Source organism: Micrasema longulum, unplaced genomic scaffold (genome assembly GCF_059751315.1).
Source record: "Micrasema longulum isolate JH-2025_06_02 unplaced genomic scaffold, ASM5975131v1 h1tg000664l, whole genome shotgun sequence".
NCBI lineage: Eukaryota > Metazoa > Arthropoda > Insecta > Trichoptera > Brachycentridae > Micrasema > Micrasema longulum.
In genome coordinates, this window is record NW_028277860.1 from 134,905 (window position 1) to 160,393 (window position 25,489).

Sequence of the window (25,489 nt, forward strand, 5' to 3'; positions counted from 1 at the left end):
TATTTTTAAATTTAATAACCAACTAGTTTCGGCAAAGCGCTGTGCCTTCTTCAGGGTTAATTACAAACTTTATATTTAATTACAAAGTTACAAATTACAAAGGTTTATTACAATGTTTGTAACTAACCCTGAAGAAGGCATAGTGTTTTGGCGAAACTAGTAGTTATTAAATTAATTTTACCGAGTAATTTTATTTTAAACTATTGAACAATAATGTTTTACAAAGCTAGTGCTTCAAAAATAAAAATAAAAGCCTTGATTCCGTTGACCAGATATTTAAAAAAAAAATCTTATCTAAAGAAACAAATCAAAGGAACTTTAATGGTTTCATGTATGATGTCCAAAATATGAATACGGATGACCTGAAAAGACTTACGTTGATTTGATTTTTTTATTTTTGTATGGGCGTGAAGAGGGTTTCATCAATATACCGAAGAAATAGGCTATTGACAATGCGTAAGAATGTTCCTCATAACTGAGCTTTTGGCCAGATAGTTTAATGATAAAAAACAAACAAACCGTTACGTCGTTTCTCCGTAGTGATAGTTAGAAAAGATAAAACGTCACAACACTTTTTTTATTAACTCTTGTTGACTCTTTTTGTTAACTCTTGAGTCTATATAGAATACAAGACTTCATATATCTCTCTTATTTTTAAAATAATGAAGTTGTATTTTGCTACAACTGGACTAAATTATATTAATTTTTCTACGAAAGACAAAAAATAGAATATTAAATATTACCCATATGTTAATTAATTTTTTTAAATATCTGTGTTTCTAAATATCTCATATTTTGCTTAATGTAACACGACGTTACAGCACCGTTTCCAGAGAGATCCTTTAACACAGTCTTTTACGAGTTAAAAAATAAATATTTGAATTTTTATTAACTACACAATGTTTATTTCAATTTTGAGTATCGTAAATAACTTGTGCTAGAAAAATGGGAATCGTCATGTGGTAGATTGGGATTCGAACCTTTAATCCGCGAGGATTTATTTAGTATATACATAGTAGATACAAACATCGCTTTCTAATGTAAGATTATGGTTTGATTTTTCACACAGAACTGTATTTGTCATCCACTCAAATAGGGATACATACCGTTTTTTGTGGACAATAAGATTCATCGAATCATGACACACTCCAAAATGTATCTATCAATTTTTAGAAAAAAAAATGTTTTTGACGTTAAGACTCATCAGATCATAAGACGCACCCCAATTTCTGGTTGAATTTTCAGAGCAAAAAAGTGTCTTATGGTCTGAAAAATACGGTATATAGACAGTTTTTTCCTAGATTGAGATTCCTAATCTTGTCCCAAAGTAGCTATGATTTTCTGATAACATTTTATTGAGATTGAACAAAAGTATATTTATTTATATGAAGAACATTTAAGAGAAGGTAATATAGAAGTCTCGGCATCTACAGGGCTTATGACCTGTCATTGGCTGGTTTAAGTGGCCACTTTACACACTATGTAACATTCACCATTCTGCTCATGTTTCAACATCCACATTTCCTCAACTCTTCCATCTGTTAACTTTTGTTAAATAAAGGAGCTGAAACCTTTACTATGCGGGTGAGATTCATCTGGCTGAACCAAATCACCTACTAGGCAATGCCTGAAAACAATTTTCCAATTTCTATACTTCTTCTTTTACCAGGTAGTTCATTAAACAATGTTTGAGTAAGTCCAAAGTCTGAAAGTCTGGAAATCCAGCCAGTCTGCAAGCATTCGGACATACTCAAACATTGTTGAAAAGTATATTTATCTAAGGCCTGGTTCTTTGATCATTAGCAATAGTAAAAATCAAAAATAAAAAAAAGAATATTACAGGATACATATGACCTCATTTTTTCTCATGAACTAAAACACGAGTAAAACACTGTTCAAATAAAACTGCTTTACCATATTTTTTATCCTTAATTGCATTATCACAATTCATCAATCCCTCGGCACGGGAACATTATTCTGTATTAAAAAAAGAATACAAACAATGTAAAAGTATAAATAAATAATAAACTTTGATTAAAACAAAGCATTCGAAATGTGGATCATCGTAGAGTTTTACTTGGACCGATATGATAACCAGCAATTAAATATTACGTAGAGCCAATACAAATTGAGAACTATTCACCACCGCTAAGCTCCATAAGTGTTAATGTAAGTCCCTAATGTTTTGGCCATGTGTTGAGAGGTGATAAATATGCTATACTTCAGCTTGTCATGAAGGGGAAGATCGAGGGACGTAGAGGGGTCGGAAGAAAACAGCTTTCCTGGCTTCGAAACATTCGAACATAGACCTGGATTAGAACTGTGGAGGAGCTGTTTCGCACTGCTCAGGATAGTGAAGCTTTCTCCCGAGTGGTCTACGTCGGGAAAAAGAAGAAAACAAAAAAAATATTCTTGTTTGGGTTTCTAAAGCCCTTTCAACTATCAAATCGGAATAAAATATTTTTTCATTCTGCCAAGATATGGGTTAAATAAATGATAAATTTCTCAACATAGATATTTTATGATAAAATTCCGCGGTTAATGATTTTGATAAAAATGTCAGTAAAATTTCTTGATTTAGTTTATTGAGGAACGAGCACTTTTGCCTAAGTACGTGTCTTCAAGACCGGTACATTGTTTAAGATATAAATACTTTTTATCATCACTGAATTAATCAGTAAATAAAAAAGTGAAATTTTGCCATGATTTTTTAAATCAAAATCGAGGTTACTTCATCATCAGAACTTCAACAAATACATAGTGTAAAATGTCATACCACAAAGGGAAAAATGTTTTTAATATTAAAAATATATTGCTTTTGATTATGAACTCATACTAATGATCAAACAACCAGGCCTAAACCTGGCCAGGTGCTCAGTTATATAATCAAATAGGATTCTCTTAGGATTGCTATGAATGCTAAAACTAGTTAATGTATTAAAGATAATAAATTTAGAATAAGATATTAACATTATTACTACGCATATTAGAATAATTATTTTACTACAAATGAACAAGCAATAAATTATATAATTATTTAATTACGACATATACTCACCTGTTGAATTTTGTGTATGATATGTATGTATTTTCGTAATGGAAAGAAAATTATTTTAAAACTGAAAATATTCTCCGTGGGGGGGAAAAAGATTGTCAATTTTTAAATAATGTAAATGGGGACTAGATTACATATCGTCCATGCGCTCTATAGCTGCGAGACACGCTGTAATCAAGCTCCTATCATAATTGCAGACGAGAAACTAGTATCCCAACCGTCCGTGAGCTGTGTAGCTGCCAGATGTTTTGGGATACTTATTGTACAAAAATGGCGTTACATGAATTATCCATAATAATATCACAAATCAAAAATTTCAGGTCTCCGAAGAATGAGGAGTTCAGTGCAATGGAAAACTAAATAAAAACAATGGTTTTTTATGACCGGTAAAAATTAGGGCATTTGATTCTACGGCAAAGTTTCTTGAAAATGTATGAAAAAAATGAACTACTTTGAACAATGTCACTATAATCCTTAAAGTTTAGCTTGATTAAAATGACAGCTGCCAATCTAATGTCAATAGTGATGGGGAATTACTGATCACTGATCATGTACCAATCAAATCGATTTCATCAGTTTTTTCATGCAAACATGAAACTCTGTTTCCCAAAAATTAATATTAAAATGCAAAAACAAGCCTATTATTGTGTGTTTAAGACAATTATTTACTAAAAAATAAGACATTATACTTTAACTTTAAAATACTTTTCTTCATAAATAACAACAAATTAAGTATTTTTTATTTGATCGATTTACATTGATCAATTTGTCTCACCCCTAACGTTTTTGCAAAATGATGTAACCTTGTAAGAACGTCGTTAGTAATTAGGTTTATTTTAGTTTTTTTTTTTAGTTTTAAAGCTGATTTTATATATTTATGTTGATACTATGATTTATGTTGTCACTACAAAGTTATGTCGTCACTATTACTGACAACTGTCATTCTATCAAGCTATATTTTAAGGACTATAGTTCTTCCGATTCAACCAATGATAAAGTGTTGTGATAGATTTCCGGTTTACGGGAAGCCACCCACCTATCAGAACTCTCCGAAGAGAACTTGTGACGTCACACGTGGATTAATTTCATAATTACAAACCTTTAAAAGTCATAGTGATGATAATACGATACATAAAAATAGTAAGAAAAAAAATTTGGCTTCGTTTGATAGTCTATTAACAGATATTTTTTTTTTAAAAACCACTGAACTTCCTCATTGTGTAGGTCATGATTATTAAATGATATCCGATGAGGATTACTTCCACGAGATTTATTTTTCACTGAGTTTACAATTTTTTTATATATTTTTTTTATTTATTTCTTAAGTTAGCTTATATTAAAACTAATATAAACTATTATGTACATTTACATCATCTATATATATTTACATTTCCTTACAGTAACTTATACATTTATTTTTAAATTCTTTCAGACACTTTTCATTCTTCATACATTCAGGCATCTCATCATATATTTTTAAACCCTTATACATCAAACAATTTTGCGACTCAGCTCTTTTCAATAATGGTAGTCTTATTTTATCCTTTTGTCTAGTAGGTAACAATGGTAAGAATAATTTATAATCAAGAGCTTTAAGGCTGTAGTCTGGTAAAACGCACGCAAAATGAGGAAATCATACGATTTTGCTATTTTAAAACAAATGTTTTTTTAAAATCGTGCAACAGTAAAAAAATTAAAAAACAAATCAAATAAAAAAATAATGTTTAAATATACTTAAAAGTTTTATGTACTTTTTAAAATTACTTTTAGACCGGCAGATTACGCCATTTCAAATTTAGACTAAACTTAGGTATTTGGGTTCTCAATAAAGACTAAGTATTGAACTAAAATTTGTTGTAATAATTTGAAGATAATAAATTGAACATGAAAGTGGCCGAAGCCAAATTTTAATTTTAAATCACATACATTTTTGTGACATTTTCCTTTATTTCTACGTAAAATTATGGCTTCGGTAATACTTAAAAAAATATATATTGAAAGATTTTAGTTAAAACCTTTTTTTATAGAATCGTATTCTCCTTTTTTTTTAAAAGAAGATAATTCCGGTTGTAATATTTAATTTATAACTATATCTCATTTACTTTTGTATGACCTTCATACCTGCCCTTATCGGTACTGGTATTATTTATATTACTTATTATATTATATTACCGATTTAAAAAAAAACATTAGTTTTAAAATGGCAAAATTGTATGATTTCCTCATATTGCGCGCGTTTTACTAGACTACAGCCTTAAATATTAAACTTCACATATTAGTTCAGAGGCTGTCGGCGTGGAATAGAGAACGATTTCTTTTGTGTTGCTGTTTTATCAGTTGGTATGTCTCGCATATTGTGCGATGTTCAGGCACGCAAGCATGCATGTTTATAATCGTTTGGTACTTATGATTCCTATCACCTCGACTAATAGCAAATGTACGAAGTTAAAAAATCAGCCCAGACCTGTGTCTTATTGGACACTTTCTGACTTGAACACCTTTTCCCGCCCATCAAAAGTATATTTAACTTATTTTTCCGCAGAATATTAACAATTTCTTGCAAGTAAAAATACCTGTTTCAATACACATTTTATGTCATCATGTGCACGTGCATTATAAGTTATATTGTACAGTGAAACAAATGAATTATGATTTGAATATAAAATATATTTGATATTAGTCACTTTTAGACTTGTTGGAGTGAATGTGTTGGAAAGAAAATTTTAATCAAGAATCAAAAATTATATCTATGTTCTTCCCGGGCCTATTTAAAAGTTCAAATTGGTGATTAAATCAACCAAATGAGTTAGTAATCAAATGTTTTAAATAATGTTATCAATTTATTCAGTGTAAAGTTTGAGCAATTCATTAATTGCTGATTGGTCTCTCGCATTCAGTGTAAAGTTGCAGCGATTCGATCATTGGTCTATTTGCATTTGAATGAATTATACGCACACCTATTGGTCTATTTGATGCAAGTTTTATTTGTTTTTCATTCATTTCAATGAATTTAATACTTTAATTTGTATGAATAGAATATTTTATGCATTCAATTATATTCATTAGACTAATTTATCTCTAGTTTAAATGCTGTGCAGAACATTGGTTATAAAGCTAAATGATATTTAAAAAAATGAAAAAATCAATGAAATTAGTAAATTGTTCAGAGACTTTATTATTATGGATAATTTATATAGCACCGTTTTTGTGAAAATCACCTCAAGAGCGGTGAAGCGCTGGACGATGATATTAATAATATTGTTAATTTTAAAAAAAATTGTTCATACCATTGCTTTATTTATTTTTGTTAGTCACCTGTTGAATTAAGTTGATTGGAAGAAACTATCACATGGCAAAATGTGTACAAAAATATGAATAAATTAAAAAAAATACAAGAATTTTTAAAAATACATATATCGATGGTGGAAAGGCTATATTTGTTTATTTGATAAATTAGAGCTTTTGTCTTCTGAAGACACGTTTAGAACAAGTAGAAGTGTACCTATAATAGGATTTTTTGTGAAATTATTTAATTACAGTGAAATTTAATTATCAATGAAAACTAAATCCAAGTAAACAATGTTTGTAATATTAATGCTTTAATATATATATTATTCTTTTCTTTACAGTATTGATTTTGTTAAAGTTGTCGATATTTATAAAATTGTGCGAAGGATTTTGGTACAGGCAGTTGACTTAATTCACTATTTTGGATGTATCAAAGAAGGGATTTTTTTTCAAATATAAGAATATTAAGCGCATAAGCCAAAACATTGTTGTAATAATTTAAACAATATAAATTTTACTTATTCTGCAAACGACGAGGCAATTATTAAAAATATACATTTATAAAGGCACATTCAAATGAATGTTTTTTCATATTGCTCTTTTACACATTTCAGCTAAAAAAGGTGTGCATATTGCTGGCCTAATTTTAATCATATTTATAGTTTTGCAGAAGTCAAGGGAAAAAATAGGTCGGAAATCAAATAGTTATATCATAATGTTTTTTTTAAAATGTTTCCCTAAAAAACAATTCTGTGAACAGAGGCAATAAAAAATCTCATGCATTTTTTCTAACTTCATCCACTTTAATTACACTCTTTTAAGATTTTGATATTTCTGGCTATGCAAAGTCTTTATGCCATTCTCATTCTCAAGTTCCATTCACAACTGTCATCTGTTTAATCTTTACTCAGTATGCCACAGAACTAATAGTTGAAAATATTGCTAGAGTTCGGGACGCAGTGAAAGGTTGAACCATTTTTCGATGGTTATCAGAATTGATTAGGTCAGCATTCACAAGTCGAGGAATGTCTTATATGATTGATTATATTTGTGTTTTTGTACACAAGTGAAATAAAATTTCCTATTCATCTTACCCTGCCATATTTATTGTAAATGTTTTTTTAGCAATGTCTGAGTCCTTTTCAAGGAGAAGTTTTTGTTATTGGTTGATGAGGACCAGCGTTACTCTTGTGATACCGAATTCAGTCTCTCTCGTAATATTTTGTTAAGAGATTATTTTATACAATGTACATAATATATATAATTTTACTTTATAACTCTGTATGCATTCACCTGTGGCCTTTCAAAAAACGCTTTTGACTTTGGAAAATAAAATGTGTCTTTTAATTACACATTGTCAATTTTTTTTGTATACGCAAATATGTAAATTGTTGAATAAATGCATACATTACAGTTAATTTATGTTATTTTTCCCCCTAACTCTATCTGAAGTTTAGCACTTTTCTACCTAGGGGCTTATGAAACAATTTATCAGCTGATTAAAAATCCAGTAATGAGGGTAAAACTACCTAAAATGCGCTGTGTCATATGAGTACACCCATGAATTAGATGTAAATTTTGTCATTTACATAAAAAAAACCTGTACGACACTCATTAAATTAACGGATTTATATCACAAAACCGGACTTCTTTTTGCAAATTATTTAGATTTAAATCTAAACCGGCTTTTGGTATTTATCCTACATAGCCCGTATAGTTTAAGATTACATCTGTCTTACCTACATTGTTTTGGAATTTATTCAAATTAAAAAATGTTATGCTCATTTCAAAAATAATCTTTAAATTGACTCTGCTGCTAAATTAACCTTATGGCGCTTCTTTTTTACCTAAGATACTGTTCCGGATGCGCAGATTAGCTAGGAACCCCGATGTCTGTTAGCTGAGCGCTGGACCCTCAATAAAGACGAAAGTTCGCTTTCGGGTCTGGCCTGGGGATACCGGGGAAATTGCAGCTTAGAAACTTTAGTAAAAATAAGAAATGAAAATTTGCCATGTTTTAAGCCCAAAAAGGGCCGCTATAAAAAAGAATACAATGTATATGTTGCGCGCGCTGCGGCTATTAGTGAAATAGCTGAGCACGCCAGTATTTACGAGACCCACTGCCAACATGGTATTTAGAGTGAGGGGGGTAGTACGATCCCTCCACTCCGGCTTACTCGGCGCAGCGTTACGGCCCGCTCTGCCAAGCCCGATGGCTGTAATTTTAAATTAATATATCAGTTGAGCTCTTGTCTCTGACAAGTAAACATCGCATTTTATTTTGCGTCTCCGCCCTGTGTGGCTCTGCCTTTGGACTGGGTGAAAAGTCCTTTTCAGGGCTATTGAGGTTAACTTGTAGTCGGTGCAGTTGTACCCCTACCTTCTGGCTTTACCTTTGGCCTTTGCCAGGATGGCCTCCTGATTACGCCGGGAAGCCCGATTGTGGCAGACGTGGGCGACGAACCAGCAAAATCAGATGCAGTTGCAGATATGATTTTCTACTTCCTCAAGCCTTATATTTATTTATTATTGAAATTTTAACGTATCTACTTAGTACTATTTCAAATTCCCGATGCATCACATGAGACATAACTCTGTTTATCCAAAAAGAGAAGAAAATAATTGAGGACACTGCATTTATGTTATTTGGCTTTTTTCTTCAATAACAACAAGAACTTGAAGAAAAAATATTGAAATTTAAAAAAAACCACACAAATCATTTAAACGTTTCTAAGCTTTGGGTGCAATGTAAGACACTTGCCTTACACAGAACAAAAACAGTTTCATAGAATAGACACTTCAAAAAAACAAAATAATGAAACAGTCGGGTAAGGTTTTAATAACTTTTATTTACAAAGTTGGAATTTGGATAAGATTTAATTTACATATTTAAAATATATAATATTTTTGCTAAAAAATTAAGGGCAATATTACAACAAAAATTGTGCGTAGTACAATTTATTGAAATAAATTCGGCCATAAACTTTTGACTAGAAATAAAACTCTTTCTGAAAGAATCCATTTTGATTGGCAGTTACGGTATAATTAAAACATACAAATTTATAGTGAATAACAGTAATTACAATAAGAAATCATTTGAATTGTTAAACAGATGTCTGTAAAATGAGAAAAAAAATACGATTTGAGAAAATACTTAAATAATATGTTGCAATTCACAACACTAAAACATACAGAATTTAATGTTTTGTTTAAATGTAGGTATTCATATTATTTCTTATTACATGGTAAAACAAGTAATTAGCATAAAAATGACATTCATCTTACTGTTTAAACTATCAACATTTTGATAAAAACGAAATTTCTTTCTTCAATTCATTATTGAGCCTAGTTGTTACAATAACCATTTATTTAACTTTTGAGATTAATAATTTCATTGTAATCTTACCCTAACCAATCAGGAAATAAATTTTTTAGCAAGAATTAAAAAAAATTCTGACAGAATTTTAGGAAGACTAGTAGAATAATTAAAAAGGAAGCACTTAATAATAAATGAGATAAATTAAAAAACATATTTTAGTAAAGATAGTACGAGTTTAGATGCACAAATTAAAAAAAAAAACATCTGACAGAAAAGTGCTTAAACCTAAAATAAAGGGAGGAAAAATATCCCAAGATATTTTCCAATTACATCAAATCTTTATTCACACACTTGAAATATGATCTTAAATTAATAATAATCACATAAGATAACAGTAGTACTAATGCTTATGATTCAAACATTTACAGAATTGAATATTTGTATTGTAAAGATTAGAAATAGGGTTTTGCGAACATCAAAAGGCTGGAAATGATATAACATTGAGCTTTTTTTACACGCCTGTCTAATTTTATTACATAATTGTTAATAACAATAGTTTATTAACAAAATTACAATTTCATTTTCAGCTACATTTTTTAAGGTATCTCTGGATTATGTGTGGTCTGCCCAACTAGGTACAACTAATGCATACATAATTAAAACCGCAGTTAAAGATTTTGTTTATTACAAATTAGAGACATCTTGAAACCAGGTAGGGAATTTTTATGACTCTTAAAAGTTGAATTTTTATTAAACTATTCAAATTTGTTAGTGAAAATTTTTGGTGAAAATTAAAGATGAGTGAAAGATAAATCTACAAATTCGGAATAATCAATGACCGGTTTCATTGCTACGCAGAAGTGATGAAATCGGTCACTTGTTATTCTAAGACTCATCTTTTATTTCTATAATAAATTTTTATTTAAAATGTATTTGAAAAATTATTTCACATTTTGAAACATCAGTTAAATCAGTTATTTCTCAAGTTAGGATATTTTAGCAATTACTGTTGAATCAGCTAAAAAGACAAACGTTAAACAAATTATTCAATTGTGTTTTAAATGGAATGAAAATATGAGTCAGATGGTCAGTTAAAAAAGTATAAATAATTGAGAACATAATCAGCAAGGATTTTTACACACGCATTGAATTTTAAGCTTAGTCAATTAATACAGATATTCAAATAAGATAAAAATTCACAATCAAAGTTAATCCTAAAATATATAAATAATATAATCTTAATGCTAGTGCCTAATAATCAGACTTTTTCCAGGCTTTTAACAATTTTATAATATCTATTTAAGTAATCCGATCATCCAAAATCTTATGAATTATAAAAAACAACGGAATTAAAATGTTTGGTATTATTAAAAATTTAGTTCTGCTACTCTAAGTGATCGCATGATTACTTTACCTCTAACGATGCGTTCATAAATAATTTTATACATTCCTCAGTCATTATAAGAAACGGCAAAATACCTCTTTTAAAAAAATACTGAAAACAGGTTTAACTTTAATTTTGTTTGCATTATTATAATAAACCAAAACATTTAATTTTTAGAACTATTTTCAACTGGTCATAAATGACCGTGCTAGAAAACGAAAATCCCACTAATGGTGAACTGGGATTTAAACTTCTGATCTCTGGATCCGGAGTCTGCGATACTTTCAAAAGTCGCGACCCGTTTATTTATTTTTTAATAGGTCATTGAAATTTGTTTTTAATAAATTCAAGTTACGTCTTTGTTTTGCATGACTGGAGTATTTTGGAATAAATTAAAATAGTTTGCATTCTTTATATATAATGGCAGATCAGGGAATAAACTGGGAGCTAAATTTTTTTTTTAATGGAAGTTAGAGTTAGAGATTATTTGATAGAAATGTTCATCTGTGTTAATTTTGCGGAAAAGAAAAATACGGTGAGCGGAAATGGAAAATACGGATAAAAACAGACTGCGACCAAACAAACAACAGGAAATAAAAATCCTGCGAGGAAAAATCCAAGTCAGGAAAGGGGTTAGGGACTAAATTCAGGATGTGAAATTCTCCTAAGTCTTTTCTTCCGGGTAGTGGTTCGGATTGTCGGTGAAGACAGAACACAGCACTTTCACAAACGTCTCTTACGTTCGGGCAGTTAAATGAATGCGGAGATGAATATATCTCGATGAATGCGGGCAGAAGATGAAAAGGTGAGCGGTTTGTTGTAGGAAAGCGGACAGACGATGAAGTGGCGTGCAGATACAGGCAGACGAATTGAAGAGAAAAAACGAGATTGTTACTGTTGGCTGATATGGATAATTGTTTACATAGCAACCCACGGCCATAGTGATGAAAATGATAAATAAACATTTTGGGATTGAAAGTTGGGAAATCACAGGATGGTATCTAGGACAGGCGGACCTTCATCAACTGACAGTCCATTCAGCCACAAACCGCTCGATTCCATCAACCTCTCGCGCAACCAGAAGTTGAGAAAGTGAATTTGTTTCATGATTTATAAATTTCGCAAGTGTAATTAACAAACAAATATAAATGTAAATTTATTTTTTGTTTTTTGCGGATATTCCTTGATAAATCTCCGCACTTAATAATTTTAATAAAACATATCAATCAAACTCATTGATTTAGTAAAAATAAACCAAAAAATATTATTGATTTGCATCACAATTATTTTTTTTTTGCCATTTGTTTTGCAGTATATAAAATGAAAACGAAACAAAGATCATTATATCTTCAGTTGTCTGAGATGTTTACATGACAAAAAAGTACTTAATTTTTTAAATTGTAGGTTATCAATTAATTTATTTTACAGGCAATTATTGCAGGAGATGATTAATTAATAGCTAATAATAAATTAAACGAAGAAAATTATTAATCTTCAACACCAAACGCAAACAAAACATGCCATCATTCTCACTAGCTTTAAAAAAGTTCTGAGGAACTGGACTTATAAATTATAATGTGTCCACTTAACTAACGTTAGTAAATATGAGGATATTGTTGTTGCATCATATTATCTGTAATGTGAAATTATCTCAATTTCTTAAGAGTTGATAAAACACTGCAATTTACTTTTTTATGTTGCATTTCATTGATAGCTCAAAAAATATTGCCCCCACTACTTAATAGAAATTACTAAAATATTTTTTCTGCAGTAAAAGCTGTTCTGAAAAAATCAACACTTTCATATGAGTCGTCTATTGCCAGCTCGATGATCATTATAACTTATAACCACGTAACAGTAAGTGGTTTATATTTACTAACATTAGTTTAAATGTTGGACCACGTTAATGCTTTAATTATTAAAAAGTATAGTCGACTACGGTTTGCTATACACTCTTCGGTACTTATCAGGGGGATCACAGAATTCTGTGACAATTATTCGACAAAGGAACAAATGGAATACGACAATAAGAATGCAGATGGAAACCCAGAATATCGTGGGTAAGCCCCCGAGACTATGACCGTGTTTGTGGAGAGCTATAACATGATGCTCATGTGCGGGTGCTATAGCTACTTCCTTCACGTGAATAGCGTGCCTCAAATCCTCCATGTGCTGTTTGTCCGATGTAATGTACAAAATGGCCGTCAGCGGATCGGTCAGTTTGACGGGGAAATACTTCCTCGCAGGGCCGAGCTGGATAGCGGTGTCCATACACCCGCCATCGCACGCGTAGTAAGTGCGGTCTGATCTGTCGAGAGCGACGTACAGAGCGGCTTTGTTATCTTCTTGCACGGTCACAGTGATATTCACGTGCGTTAGGTTGCCGTAGTTCACCCTCCTAAAGTGGAAATCTCTGTGGAGACTGGAAGGGTGGATGTTGAATTCTAAATGCTGGTTGCTAAAGCGCAGCCCTCCGAAGCTGAGGACCATGGCTTGAATGACTCCGCTGGCGCCGGCGCGGAGTAGATTGTGACAACCTTGTTTTTCTAGAGTGAGTAACCAAGCGCCGACGACCGTGTTAATTTGATACAAGTTATCTAAAGGTTTCCATAGATTTTCAGCTTGAAGGGTGTAGTATCCTTCGTAGCAGCCTTCGGCGTATGTTAAAGCTCGTAAGATATCAGTCTTCTTTTGGCTGGATATTGCTTCTTCATATTCTAGAGACCGCACCTGCGACAGGACAGCGTAGATGGTCGCGTTTATTTTATCACCGTTGATAGCTTTCTCGGCTTTAGATTCGCTGATCGAGAATCCCGTGTACCACAGATTGTTCCAAACTTTGCTCTGTAACTCGCGGAGTTTATTTTCAGTTTCTGCGATTTTGATGGCTCTCTCCATGGCCTGGACTGCATTTTTTTCGTAAACGTCTTTATGTTCCGCGTAGCTATCTTTTTTTATGGGATCGCTGTACACGATAGTCGTATAGATGTTGTATGTGATACTACCTTTGCCTTTAATCACAATAGGAGAAGGAAGAGTTCTGGAAACAATACTCACGGCGACAACCGTGTCGTCAGACTGTCCGTTGTCGACCATTCCCGTGAGAACTTGGTAATCGTACACCGCCAGACCGTGGTGGAGTTTGATATTCTGCATCACCACAGTCGGCCACTCCGATATTCTGGAAGGATCCAGTTTAATTTCCACCTCGGAATTGGAAGGATTAGAAATCCGTATTTCCTGCACGAGTAGGGACGAGATAGTCCTGTGCGCGTAGTACTTGTAGACCACATTGTACCCCCGGGACGAGCAGTGGAAGCGGTGGACCAACCCGTTGAGGTAGTCGACCACAAACGACTCTTTGAACTGATCGTCATCAACGGAAAATATTGGATGGAAATACACTGGTAAGGAAAGCGTGCGGCCAGATTTGATGTTAATGAACGAGTCGCGCTCGACCGACAGCCCGAAAACTCCGTTTCCTACATAAGGCACATACGTACTATCCTCGGGAACAGGTTGGTCGCTATTCTTTATGTAAACATTGTACTCCGAAAGGGAGTTTTGGAAAGGCGTCAGACGGTCGTACATGCACACCGCGTGAGGGTCCGATAACTTCCCGTCGTCACTGTACCACAGCCACCTCACGATTCCTGGCCCGATGTATAAAAAGAAAAATATGAAGAACAATATTAATATTAGTATACGCCGGCGTGTCATGTGACCATCGGTCAGTCTTTTAAAACGACGACCGGCCTCTATAACTTCTACACGTAGTTTCTCCATTTCACGATCTTAAAAAACTTGAATTATTTCCGAGCACAACAATAAGATATGAGGATTTTCATTGTTTTTACTTCAACACACACGAAAGTATTTTGCGCTATCAGCGAACTGTCAAAAACTTACACGACAAACGACAATAAGGGAGCAACGGGCGTACCACCACAAAGGAAAAAATTACGTTTCCAAATATCCACAAATTCACCAAGAATAAATTTTTATACAAAGGCAACATTTCTTGTTTGTTTTATTTATATGGCCGAGTAAAAAGGTAGAATCATTTTTCAATTCATTTTATCAAGTTGTATGTTTAATTTAGCTTTGTTACTTATTGTTTAAAATTAATATATCCTGGAAAAAAATACAAAATACTTTCAGCTGTATTATTTGACAGAAGACAGACGTCATTGGTCATTGTGGTATGGCAATATTTTCTAATTCTAACTGTATTTTACGAGGATAAAAGGCGAATTACCTTCGGATCGAAACAATATTTTCACAAAAGAAATAAAACACGGAAACACATTACGGTACCAAGATAACAATGAACTTGTTCGATCGTGAGAGGTAATCAGAGCGAACAAACCGGTCAAATATATATTGGCCATTTTAATCTATCGAAAGAGAAAGTATTCCGGCGGTCGGCAGTGATCTCCGATTCAGTTAGTGCTAGCGGAAATAAATAATGGGTACGTGTCGCGAGCGTTTAATTTGTTTCTTTACTATTGTGTTTCTACAATTATGCGCCGCGCGAGTTCTCGATAGTCCCGTCGATATATCGTTCGATAGACCCAAGTATTTGAAGTATGACGAGCTTACGGAGCTGTTCAAGAGATTGGAGAAGGAGAATCCTAACCTGGTGAAGCTGCATGCGGCTGGCCAATCTACGAAAGGAAGGAGCCTTTGGGCTTTGGAGATCACAAATGAAGTCCAAGAAAGAGTGCCCGGAAAGCCCATGTTTAAATACGTCGCCAACATGCACGGGGATGAAACTGTCGGGAGGCAGTTGACAATATATCTTGCGCAATATTTGATAAACAATTATGGGAAGAATGAGAGAATTACACGGCTTGTCAACAATACAGATATTTTCCTCATGCCTTCCATGAATCCTGATGGGTTTGAGGAGTCTAAGGTCAGTTTCTTTTTTAATTCATCTGTTTTTATCTATTTGTGTAATTTGTAAACAAAACTATTGATAACAGCGTGACTTATCAACATGTAACAATAATTGAAAAAAGAACACTAAAACCCCCTCACAAGTTATCCTAGTAAAGATGAAGTATATTTGTATTATTTTTTTTTGTGTAGCTTTAAAAATACCAATCATTATGACATATTTATATATATTTAAGATAACACCATGTTTAAATAATTAATGTGGGAGATAGTTTAATTGGTATTTCAATGATTGTTTTTTATTTAATTTTTGCATTTAAGATATCACAAAATAATTGTGAACAAGTAAAATGTTTTCGATTTTACTGACTGACTAACTACAAGTTAAGTTCCGAAATTTAAGTTGAATGCATAGAATTACGAATAGTCCAGAAACCGCATACGCGCATCATACAGAAGGCGACTCAACTACTCATAAATGAGTAGGTTTATGTTTTGACCCATTAGTTTCTTTGTAGACGTCGCTCGGTACACAACTCCTGATTCGAATTTAACCATGCCGTGTTGTGTCCTTTTAAAGTGTAGAAATACTGCTAGGATCTTAAAGAAACAGGATGCAATCACATTTCATCTGTAATTATCAAATAAATGTGTTTGTCACAAATGCATTACTTAAAAATTGAATTATTTTTTCATCTGTCAGATTGTCGAAGAAACAAAATGGAAATTTCGTAAGTGTTGCCAGAGTAGTAAAATTTTTTACCCTACTTTGCTCATATAATAAAAGATATAATGAAAATTGAACCTCGGTTTTGGCAACGACGTGGTGGACATTTGACGGACATTATCCTTAAAACATCAAATATTATTTAACATGATATAAAAATATCTGTTTTATGTAAAATAAAATTTGTTTTATATTTTAAGTTTAATGTTCATTAATTCAATTACTCTTATTAAATGACCCTTTACTTTTCTACTCTGTTGTGTCAATCAATGTTTCCGAGTGCACAATAAAATTTTAGAAATATTAACAAATTGTTTTTTTTTACGGTACATTTGTGTTATGGTTATATTATTCGCAATCTGGCAATATTCCGCGGTGACTTCAAGTATGCGCGCTGCGAAAGTGTGTCTATGTGGGGGAATTATTGGACACAGTCCGATGTATTCAAATATGATTCTACGCTCCTTCTGGACTATTCTTAATTCTATGGTTGAATGGAACACAAGATGGGTGCTTAGTGCTGCATCTAGTGTATATATCAATGGTTTTTCTTAGTGGAACTGCATTTTAATTATAATTACCTACGTATTAACTTGTTGTACCATAAATATATTAAAATTTATACCTGTCATGTAAAAGCCGTCTGGGTGTATATAAATAATAATAAAAATACGTATTTATTTCCATTCTATTATTTATAATTTTCACCAATGACTGGGTTTTTTCGTGACTGACCAGTGTGAAGATGCCGGTGTGGAATTAAACTAAATACAATGAAATATATATTTGAAGCGCTAACTTTGTGGTAATTCATTATAATAATATAAAACAACTTTGTTTTTAACCACTTATTTTTATTTTTTCTACCGACTGGTTTCAAAGGTACACAAGCTTCTTTTCAAGGTATACTTAACTAATGAATCTTATCTTATTTTATTTCAACAGTAATTACTAAATACTATCTAATAAATATACATTGAGGCGGCCTCCGTGGTGTAGTGGTCAAGACGCTTGACTCACGCACCGAAGGTTCCGGGTTCGATTCCCGGTGAAAACACAAAAATTAAAAATGTGATTTTTCTCAAGCCTGGGTGCTCTGTGATGTAATTCACCACTGTAATTAGGCCTCCTGGCCTGTTGTGGTGCAAAAAAATGTAAATGTAAAAATATTTATTTATTCATACATATTTATTCGATAATATTTAATAATCGCTGTTAAAGGATATATTCATTAGTCAATTATACCTTGATAAAGAAGCTTGTGTAGGTTTGAAACCGGTCGGTAGAAGAAATAAAAATAGGTGGTTAAAAACAAAGTCGTTTTACATTTATTTTATTTAAACTAAATACATATTTTTATTCCAATTATATAACATTTTTTTCGTTTATAGTAATTTGCATTGTATGGTAAATATGTTTGTTTGATTGGGGATGTAGAAATAAAACTTAGTTGCATTAAAACAGTTTTCAGTAAAATATAGAAAAATAATTCATGTATTATGAAATATCATTGATTACCAAGTACGTAGTTCAATAAGAATTTTGTGATTGTATATTTAATGAAATTTCTTAGATATTGATGGCCGTTTGACATGCTTCAAATCTAAAGTACGTAACATAACATAATATAATATATCTACACAAATAACATCAACCCAGATGATGAATGCTCTATGCGATCCCGAATGTCGGAAAAGGGTGCAAACGACACACAGCATGATAACTCGGATAAACAAACTCCTTGTGCAATTAATAAAAAGTTTTTACCTACAATAAATTAAATTTGGTAATGTATCCAAAATAAAACAAGTTTATTGGATTATAATTCTACTTTATTTTTTATAAAATATACAAAGGGTATATTGTGACGCGTTTCGTCTTGTTAGGACATTTTCAAACAAACTCCATTATAATCCAATAAACTTGTTTTATTTTGGATACATTACCAAATTAAATATGGAATTCTACCAATTGTCTGCATACACAATAAATACAATAATTTTGTTTATTTAAAATGAAAGAATGAATTATTTCTTACAAAAAATGTTTTATTAATTAGTAATTATGATCCACTTTGTTTTCAGGAGGGAAACTGCGAGTCCCTGCCCAGATTCAAAGGCAGAACAAACGCTAACGGAGTGGACTTGAACAGAGATTTTCCCGATCAGTTTCAAACACCCAAGTACATCAGTAATGGAGGTATTTTCAAGGGGAGACAACAGGAAACCAAAAACATCATGATCTGGATAATGTCTCAGCCATTTGTACTCTCTGGAAATCTCCACGGTGGAGCCATTGTTGCCAGTTACCCGTATGATAGCTCTGGGTGAGTTGTAGAAATAAATTGTGGGTGGTATTTTAATAATATTTTTTCGGATGAAACTTCATTGTTTATAATTTTGATATAATAATACCCAAAGAGACCAATATCTTAACAGAGACGAAGGAAATATTGGAAAACGTGAAAATCTAGGTATTTACAGGGCTTATGACCTGTCGTTGGCTGGTTTAAGCGATCATCTTACACAGTGTTTAACATTCACCATTATGCCTAATGTTTGTGATTTCCACATCTAAACAATTTTCAAAAGTTGTATATGTAGCCAAAGCAGGCGTCCTTTCACATTATTTGACGCTTCCTCATAGGCGACATCTAGTTAATTTTTTTTTTATAGCAATATATAAAAAATAATATTGCTATTGAACTTGTTAAAAAAAATATTTCATAAGGTAAACAATTTTTAGTCTTGAAGAGTTCTACTTAGGCGAAAGCGTTTTTTGGCCAGTAAATAAAATAGTAAAACAACCAAAAAGTTTGAAATATAAATAGTGAGATTATTCTTCTTCTTCTTATGGTTCCTCTCCCCGATAGAGTTTAGAAATCTTTGGAAAAGAAATGAGATTATTAGTATTTTTAAATATTTTTTTTATTTTATTTTTATTCAATATAATAAAAAGTTACAACATGTTAACAAAAAGAAATACATAATAAATCAAAAGTACAGAAACAAAAAACGAAACAAAATACCACACCAAAAAATAAGCAACTTCTTGTGCTTGAGGTGGGATTACAATATTACAATAAGCTCTTGTAAATGCTTATGTCGTTTCGCGTCTAGATTACTGTAATGGAATATACGTAAATCTCCCAAAATATCAAACTAATAAACTTCAATCTGTTTTCAATGCACCAGCGAGGCTTATTACGGGAGTAAAAAAATATTCTCACATCTCACAACATCTTCGAGATTTGCACTGGTTAAAAAGCCCAGAGAGAATAAAATACAAGCTGTGCTGGACAGTATTCAAAGCCCTTCATGAAATGGCTCCAAAATACCTATCGGACCTTTGTATTAGGGAAAATACATGTCAAAGAAAATCCACTCTTAGGTCAGCATTTGATTCAGGAAGAGGAAAACTTGTCGAAATCCGGCGCTCCCCTAACACTAGATTTGGAGATCGTGCTTTTGCCGCCGCCGGCCTCTCTGCCTGGAACCAATTGCCTTCAAACTTACGAATCATCGACAGTCCCAGTCAGTTCAGATCCCAACTAAAATCCCACTTCTTTAAACTATCATGCCCTCAGTTTTAAATCTGGAAATATAATATATCACTTAAGTTTAGTTAGAATGTAAGTTTAGATATACAATTGTAAAGCGCCCTTGAGGTGATTTTTTACAAAAATGGCGCTATATAAATCAGCCAAATATTATTATTACTATTAATAATTTAAGTACAAAATACTCTTACATTTCAAAAAATAAATGAAGTTATATAAAACATTATTTATAAATAAATGCATATACATATGCATGCAAATATGCATGCGTGCGTCTATAATTATACACGCACACGTAAACTCACTCACACGCACATACACATTCACCCACATACTTACTAAAACATGGTGAAGAAAATTATAAAATAAGGTTTTCAAGTTACTTAACAAAAGAACTTCAAGTACTGTAGAAAAATACATTGGAAAAAAAAACAAAAAAAACATATATCCTTAATTTTAAAATAAAAAACGTAAATATGATTTAAATGTCAATTTATTTAATTATTTTTTTAAAACTAGGTACAGTCTATTAAAATCTTTATTAAATTTCACTTAATGTGTGCGTAATGTTTTCGAATATAACAATCTAATTGTAAAAAAAATGTATGTATACTTGGTTCACCGACAGACACTAACACATTAACGTAGAGTTATTAAACATTTAAACTCACTGTGCGGTTTGTCAAAAATTAGTAGAAAATAATTGAGGGGCTAAGCTTTCCTTTTATGGTATCACACTGAAGTAGATAGGCCACAATACTTTAATTTATTGTTGTCAGTTAATAAATCGGTTATAGTTTTGATTTTTTTTTTTACTGCTTTTGATTCTTTTGTGACAGACTATGTACATTTTTTTTGCTGTTAAAATTTTGTTACAAAATCTCTTTTATAAAATTTCATTCTTCATATGTTTATGCGCCTAAATTTGTGCAATATGAAATCCAAATATCAATAATTATTTCATTTTAGATGTATTTGTCACTTTCTTAAAAACTTTTGTACATACAAACCATTGTCATTTTGTAACCCATGTAGGTAATACAGTTTTCTTCCAAATTAGACTGCCTGTTAATAATTTGAAAATTTACATGTGCTTATTCTGTAAATAAATCAATTTCTATTAAGATAATAACATCTTATCTCTGGGGTGACTGATAAGAGAATATTTAAATTTTTTAATGTCATGGGAACGTATTTGGATGGATAAATTTTTAGATATAAAAAATAAAATCACATATTTGGTCTTCAATGGGAAAGTTTTATTCTATCAGAAATCTTATTTTAAAAAGTTTTTCTTGGATTTAACAACAATATGAACATTTATTACTGCAAGAACAAAATATAAAAAAAATACATAATAATTATGTAATTGTCATATCAATTATTGAACATATTTTTAATTCTTGCTACTGTGTCACTCACATACCCAGTTATACAAATCAAGATCAAACTAAACAAATGAAATATTCGTCTGTTATTAATTATTTCGATTTGATAGAAAATAAAAGTAGTTTTCATTTTATTTAAATCAGAGGTCCCCAAACTTTTTTTCCCGTAGACCACGTCCCAAATTTTTTCTGTTTTGGGTAGACCCCCTGCTTTCCCTGTATATATTTTTTTACAAATTTATCAACTTTAAATGTGTTTTTGAAGCTATACAGAGCTACTCATTTTGATAGTGTTTGTAAAAAAAAGGAAAGTAAAAAAAAATATACAAAAAAATGCATATCTAGTAACATTTTTAGGTAAAATAAATACACCAAAAAATCAATTCATGACATTAATGGTATTTATTATCTGTTGTAAATTTTATATTTGATACTGATAAAATAAAATACGAAAGAATTTATAAGTTAAATAAACTTCGAGAAAGAAGCTTGTTTAGCTTTGAGACCGGTCGGTAGTAGAATTAGTAGTTAAAAACAAAGTTGTTTTATTTATTTTATTTTATGGTATTATCTGTGTTTATTACATTTGAAGGAAGTCAAAATTTTGGTCACGGCCATCCTAAATGGGATCCTCTCTCGTGGACCCTCATTTAAATCTCATGCCCCCAATTTTTTTCTCACTTACATGGACTCCTTGCAGGTTGGAGTCAACCCCCGGGGGTGGATATAGACCACTTTGGGAATGACTGATTTAAATTATTAATTGTTGACAGGACGGGTAGAGATTGTTGTGCTGAAAGCAAATCTCCCGATAATGACATGTTTTACCACTTGGCTGAGACGTATGCCAAGAACCACCAGGTCATGAAGCTCGGCAACTCCTGTGCCCCCGATCGCTTTAAGGACGGAATCACCAATGGAGCCAACTGGTACGAAGTTGTGGGTTAGTAAATTTCTATATTTATAATTTTAGACAAAATACTGAGCATAGAAAAAAAAAATTGGGGTAGCAGGAATATATGATTTTTTTAGAAGGGAATATGGGAGTGTAAGGCACTAGACAATTTTACAGGGGATCCTTTTGTAGTTTTGAATTTAAAAAAAAAAATTGAATTGCAAAAAATGTTTTTAAATTATCTCATAGCGTTTTATCTGTTATATGAGGTGTGTTAAAACAATGCTGTAATTATGCGTTTTTACAGTGCTTTTCCCAGATTGCAAGGATAATTTATTATTTTAGTTAATCGTTGTTGCCATTTATTTACTTATATATACGCCCAATGGGCATTTTTATGGATACATTGATACATAGAAAATTATTATAAAAAAAGTAGAAAAACTCAATGGTTTATAGTAGACTTTGTGGGAGTGAAAGCAGGAGAGAGGTGTTTATAATTGAATTTGATTCAGTGATCGTTTGAAAGAAGACAACTTGTTATCAAAGAAATCAAGACTGCTATGTTTGTTGGCAGACCTAAGAATTCTGGGCATAGGGGAATGAAAATATAGTTAGTTCTATGGTTATCGGTATGAAAGAGTAAGTTTTGTCTGAGGTTTCTAGTTGGGATATTTAATTTTATTGAGCTCAGTAGTTCAGGCGCATCAAAGAGTGAGTTGAGAATTTTGAGAATTTATAAGCCCAACCTCCAGCCTATCTTTCTCAAAAATCTATGTTGAACTGATTCAATATTCTTGATGTGAACATCATAATATGGATACCAGATAACAGAGGAATACTCTAGGTGCGGGCGAACTAGGGAACAGAAGAGAGTTTTAAGGGTATTGATATTTTTTAAGTCAGCTGTGCTTTTGTTAACAAATCAAAGAAGTTATAAACAGTTTATTACACATTTTTTCAAACATAAGTTCCAACTCCATGGGACTTAAAGTCCTGTGTTGAGTTGGAACGAGTAATTAGTTAACACAGACATACGAGCATATCACCACAAATATTATATAGGATGAGAAACATAATATTAATTTTAAAAATAAATATATGGCACATCAATATGGTAAACAGCAAACTCAAACATTTGGTTTACATTTAATAAAAAAAAAGAGAGAAAAAAAAGGTGGTCAAATATTTAAAAAATCATCAATGAGTTTTCCGCTAAAATCCCTCCCACTAAGGAAAATCCAGTCCTTAACTCTTCTCTTGAAAATAGTTTTTGTCCTTAAGAGCTTAATACGCTCTTCCAAAATATTGAACACTCTCGGTCTAATAAATTGCAATTAATCAATAAATTATTGACTTATTTGAAATGAATAGATGGTTTTGGTTTTTATTCTGTAATGTAAAGGAGACTGCCGTTGTCATAGCGGAACTAAAGACATCGAGTCAAAAATGTATGAGATACTGCCCTGCCATGTATACCCCGGAACCTTTGCAGTTGTCAATAGTATTCTTGTTTCTCTATCCTTCACAATGTCCAACCTATTTCAGACTTATGTTGGAGATTGCTGTCGTTGTTTTATCACGCCTCATATGTAGATAATATTGTGGGGTAATTACTGCAACTAGGTAACTTCAAAATCAGCATTTGTGAGTTACCCACTAAAACACATTTTTTGTCCTCCTCCATGAGCACTACAAATAGACAAGCCATGCATTCAAATCATCGTAATACGATTGAAATGAATCAGTACTTTTCTCTTTGTAGTATTCGTGGAGGAAGACACAAATATGTGTTTTTAATAGGCACCTCAAAAATGCAGATTTTTAAGTCATCTAGTTGTACGATATTATGTGTCAAACTTAGTAACCTCTCATGCAACTATTTTTCGAAAAACATCTGACCTTTTGAATGATCATAATGGTTAGTAATACATTTATATTAATGTGTGCGATCTATCAACCATAACAATTGCCTTGTTTACTTGAACGCAGAGTGAAACAAATGATTATTTTCTTGCTTAAACAGGTGTAAAAAGTTATCAATGTCACTAGGAAATTAACAGGAAATGAATAGGCGATAACAGTTGAATCCATATTTAATCTACAAATGGTGTCATTAGAATACAATAATATTTTTATTTTATGTTTGAAAATTAAATAGATATTGTTTGTACTCTGTGTCAGTTATTATACATTTTAATAACATGTGGATATGAATAATTACCAATGTATGTTGTTTTTTTATATTCATATTTAAATTGTCCATCTACTGTTTATATCGTCATCATAAGCTCGACAGCCCTGGGTAGGCCTCGGTTGTATCCAGAATATTTCTCCACTCTTGCCGGTCTGCTGCCCTTCCTCTCCAGTTCCTCACTTTAAACATTGTCGTATCCGCACTGATACATTCCATCCATCTCATTTTGAGCCTTCTTGGTCTTTGTCGTCCTTGTGGCATAGAGAATTTTAGGATTTTATGGGGTTTTCGTCGTCCATTCTAATCATATGACCAGCCCACCTCAAGCGCCCCACCCCGATGGAGTCGATTACATCAGGTGCTCCGTAGATTTCATATAGCTCCCTATTGTACCAACAATGCTAATGGTTGTTTTCTCTCACAGGGCCATAGACAACTCTGAAGATTCTTCTTTCGAAAGCTGTAATGGTTCCCTGAATATTCTTTGTCATAACCCAGGTTTCAGAGGCGTATGTTACATCTACTGTTCACAGCTGTAATAATATTACCATATTGTTTAAGTTAAAGTAAATGGGATGTAGACAAACATAATTTTATATTTTTTGAAAAAGGACTATTAAAAAATCAGTCTAAGGTATATATATTTATATATATATATATATATATATAAATATATGTTTATTCCTCTGTTCCTATTCTATTACCTTAGACTGATTTTTTAATAGTCCTTTTTCAAAATATATATATATATATTTATTTAAATCTTTAAGACGGA

At 31.9% G+C, this 25,489-nt stretch overlaps 2 protein-coding genes across 2 annotated transcripts in view; one reads left to right on the forward strand and one right to left on the reverse strand.

The window, feature by feature from the left end:
• Positions 1-9,175: 9,175 nt before the first annotated feature.
• LOC148279796 (uncharacterized protein KIAA2013 homolog) lies at positions 9,176-14,989 on the reverse strand. The gene has a single exon (XM_088229404.1). It carries the CDS (start codon positions 14,830-14,832, stop codon positions 12,982-12,984), a length of 1,851 nt encoding a protein of 616 aa, XP_088085530.1. The 5' UTR covers positions 14,833-14,989; the 3' UTR covers positions 9,176-12,981.
• A 239-nt stretch (positions 14,990-15,228) lies between these two features.
• Positions 15,229-25,489, forward strand: part of svr (Carboxypeptidase D svr) — a 39,543-nt gene continuing 29,282 nt past the window's right edge. The window contains exons 1-3 of the mRNA XM_088229405.1: positions 15,229-15,964; positions 18,760-19,001; positions 22,396-22,565. Of these exons, the coding sequence (XP_088085531.1) occupies positions 15,515-15,964; positions 18,760-19,001; positions 22,396-22,565 (862 nt within the window). The 5' untranslated portion in view covers positions 15,229-15,514. The remainder of the gene's footprint in view (positions 15,965-18,759; positions 19,002-22,395; positions 22,566-25,489) is intronic.

Excerpts from the sequence above, each read along its gene's own strand:
- LOC148279796 (XM_088229404.1), bottom strand. The coding sequence starts at position 14,832 with ATGGAGAAACTACGTGTAGAAGTTATAGAGGCCGGTCGTCGTTTTAAA.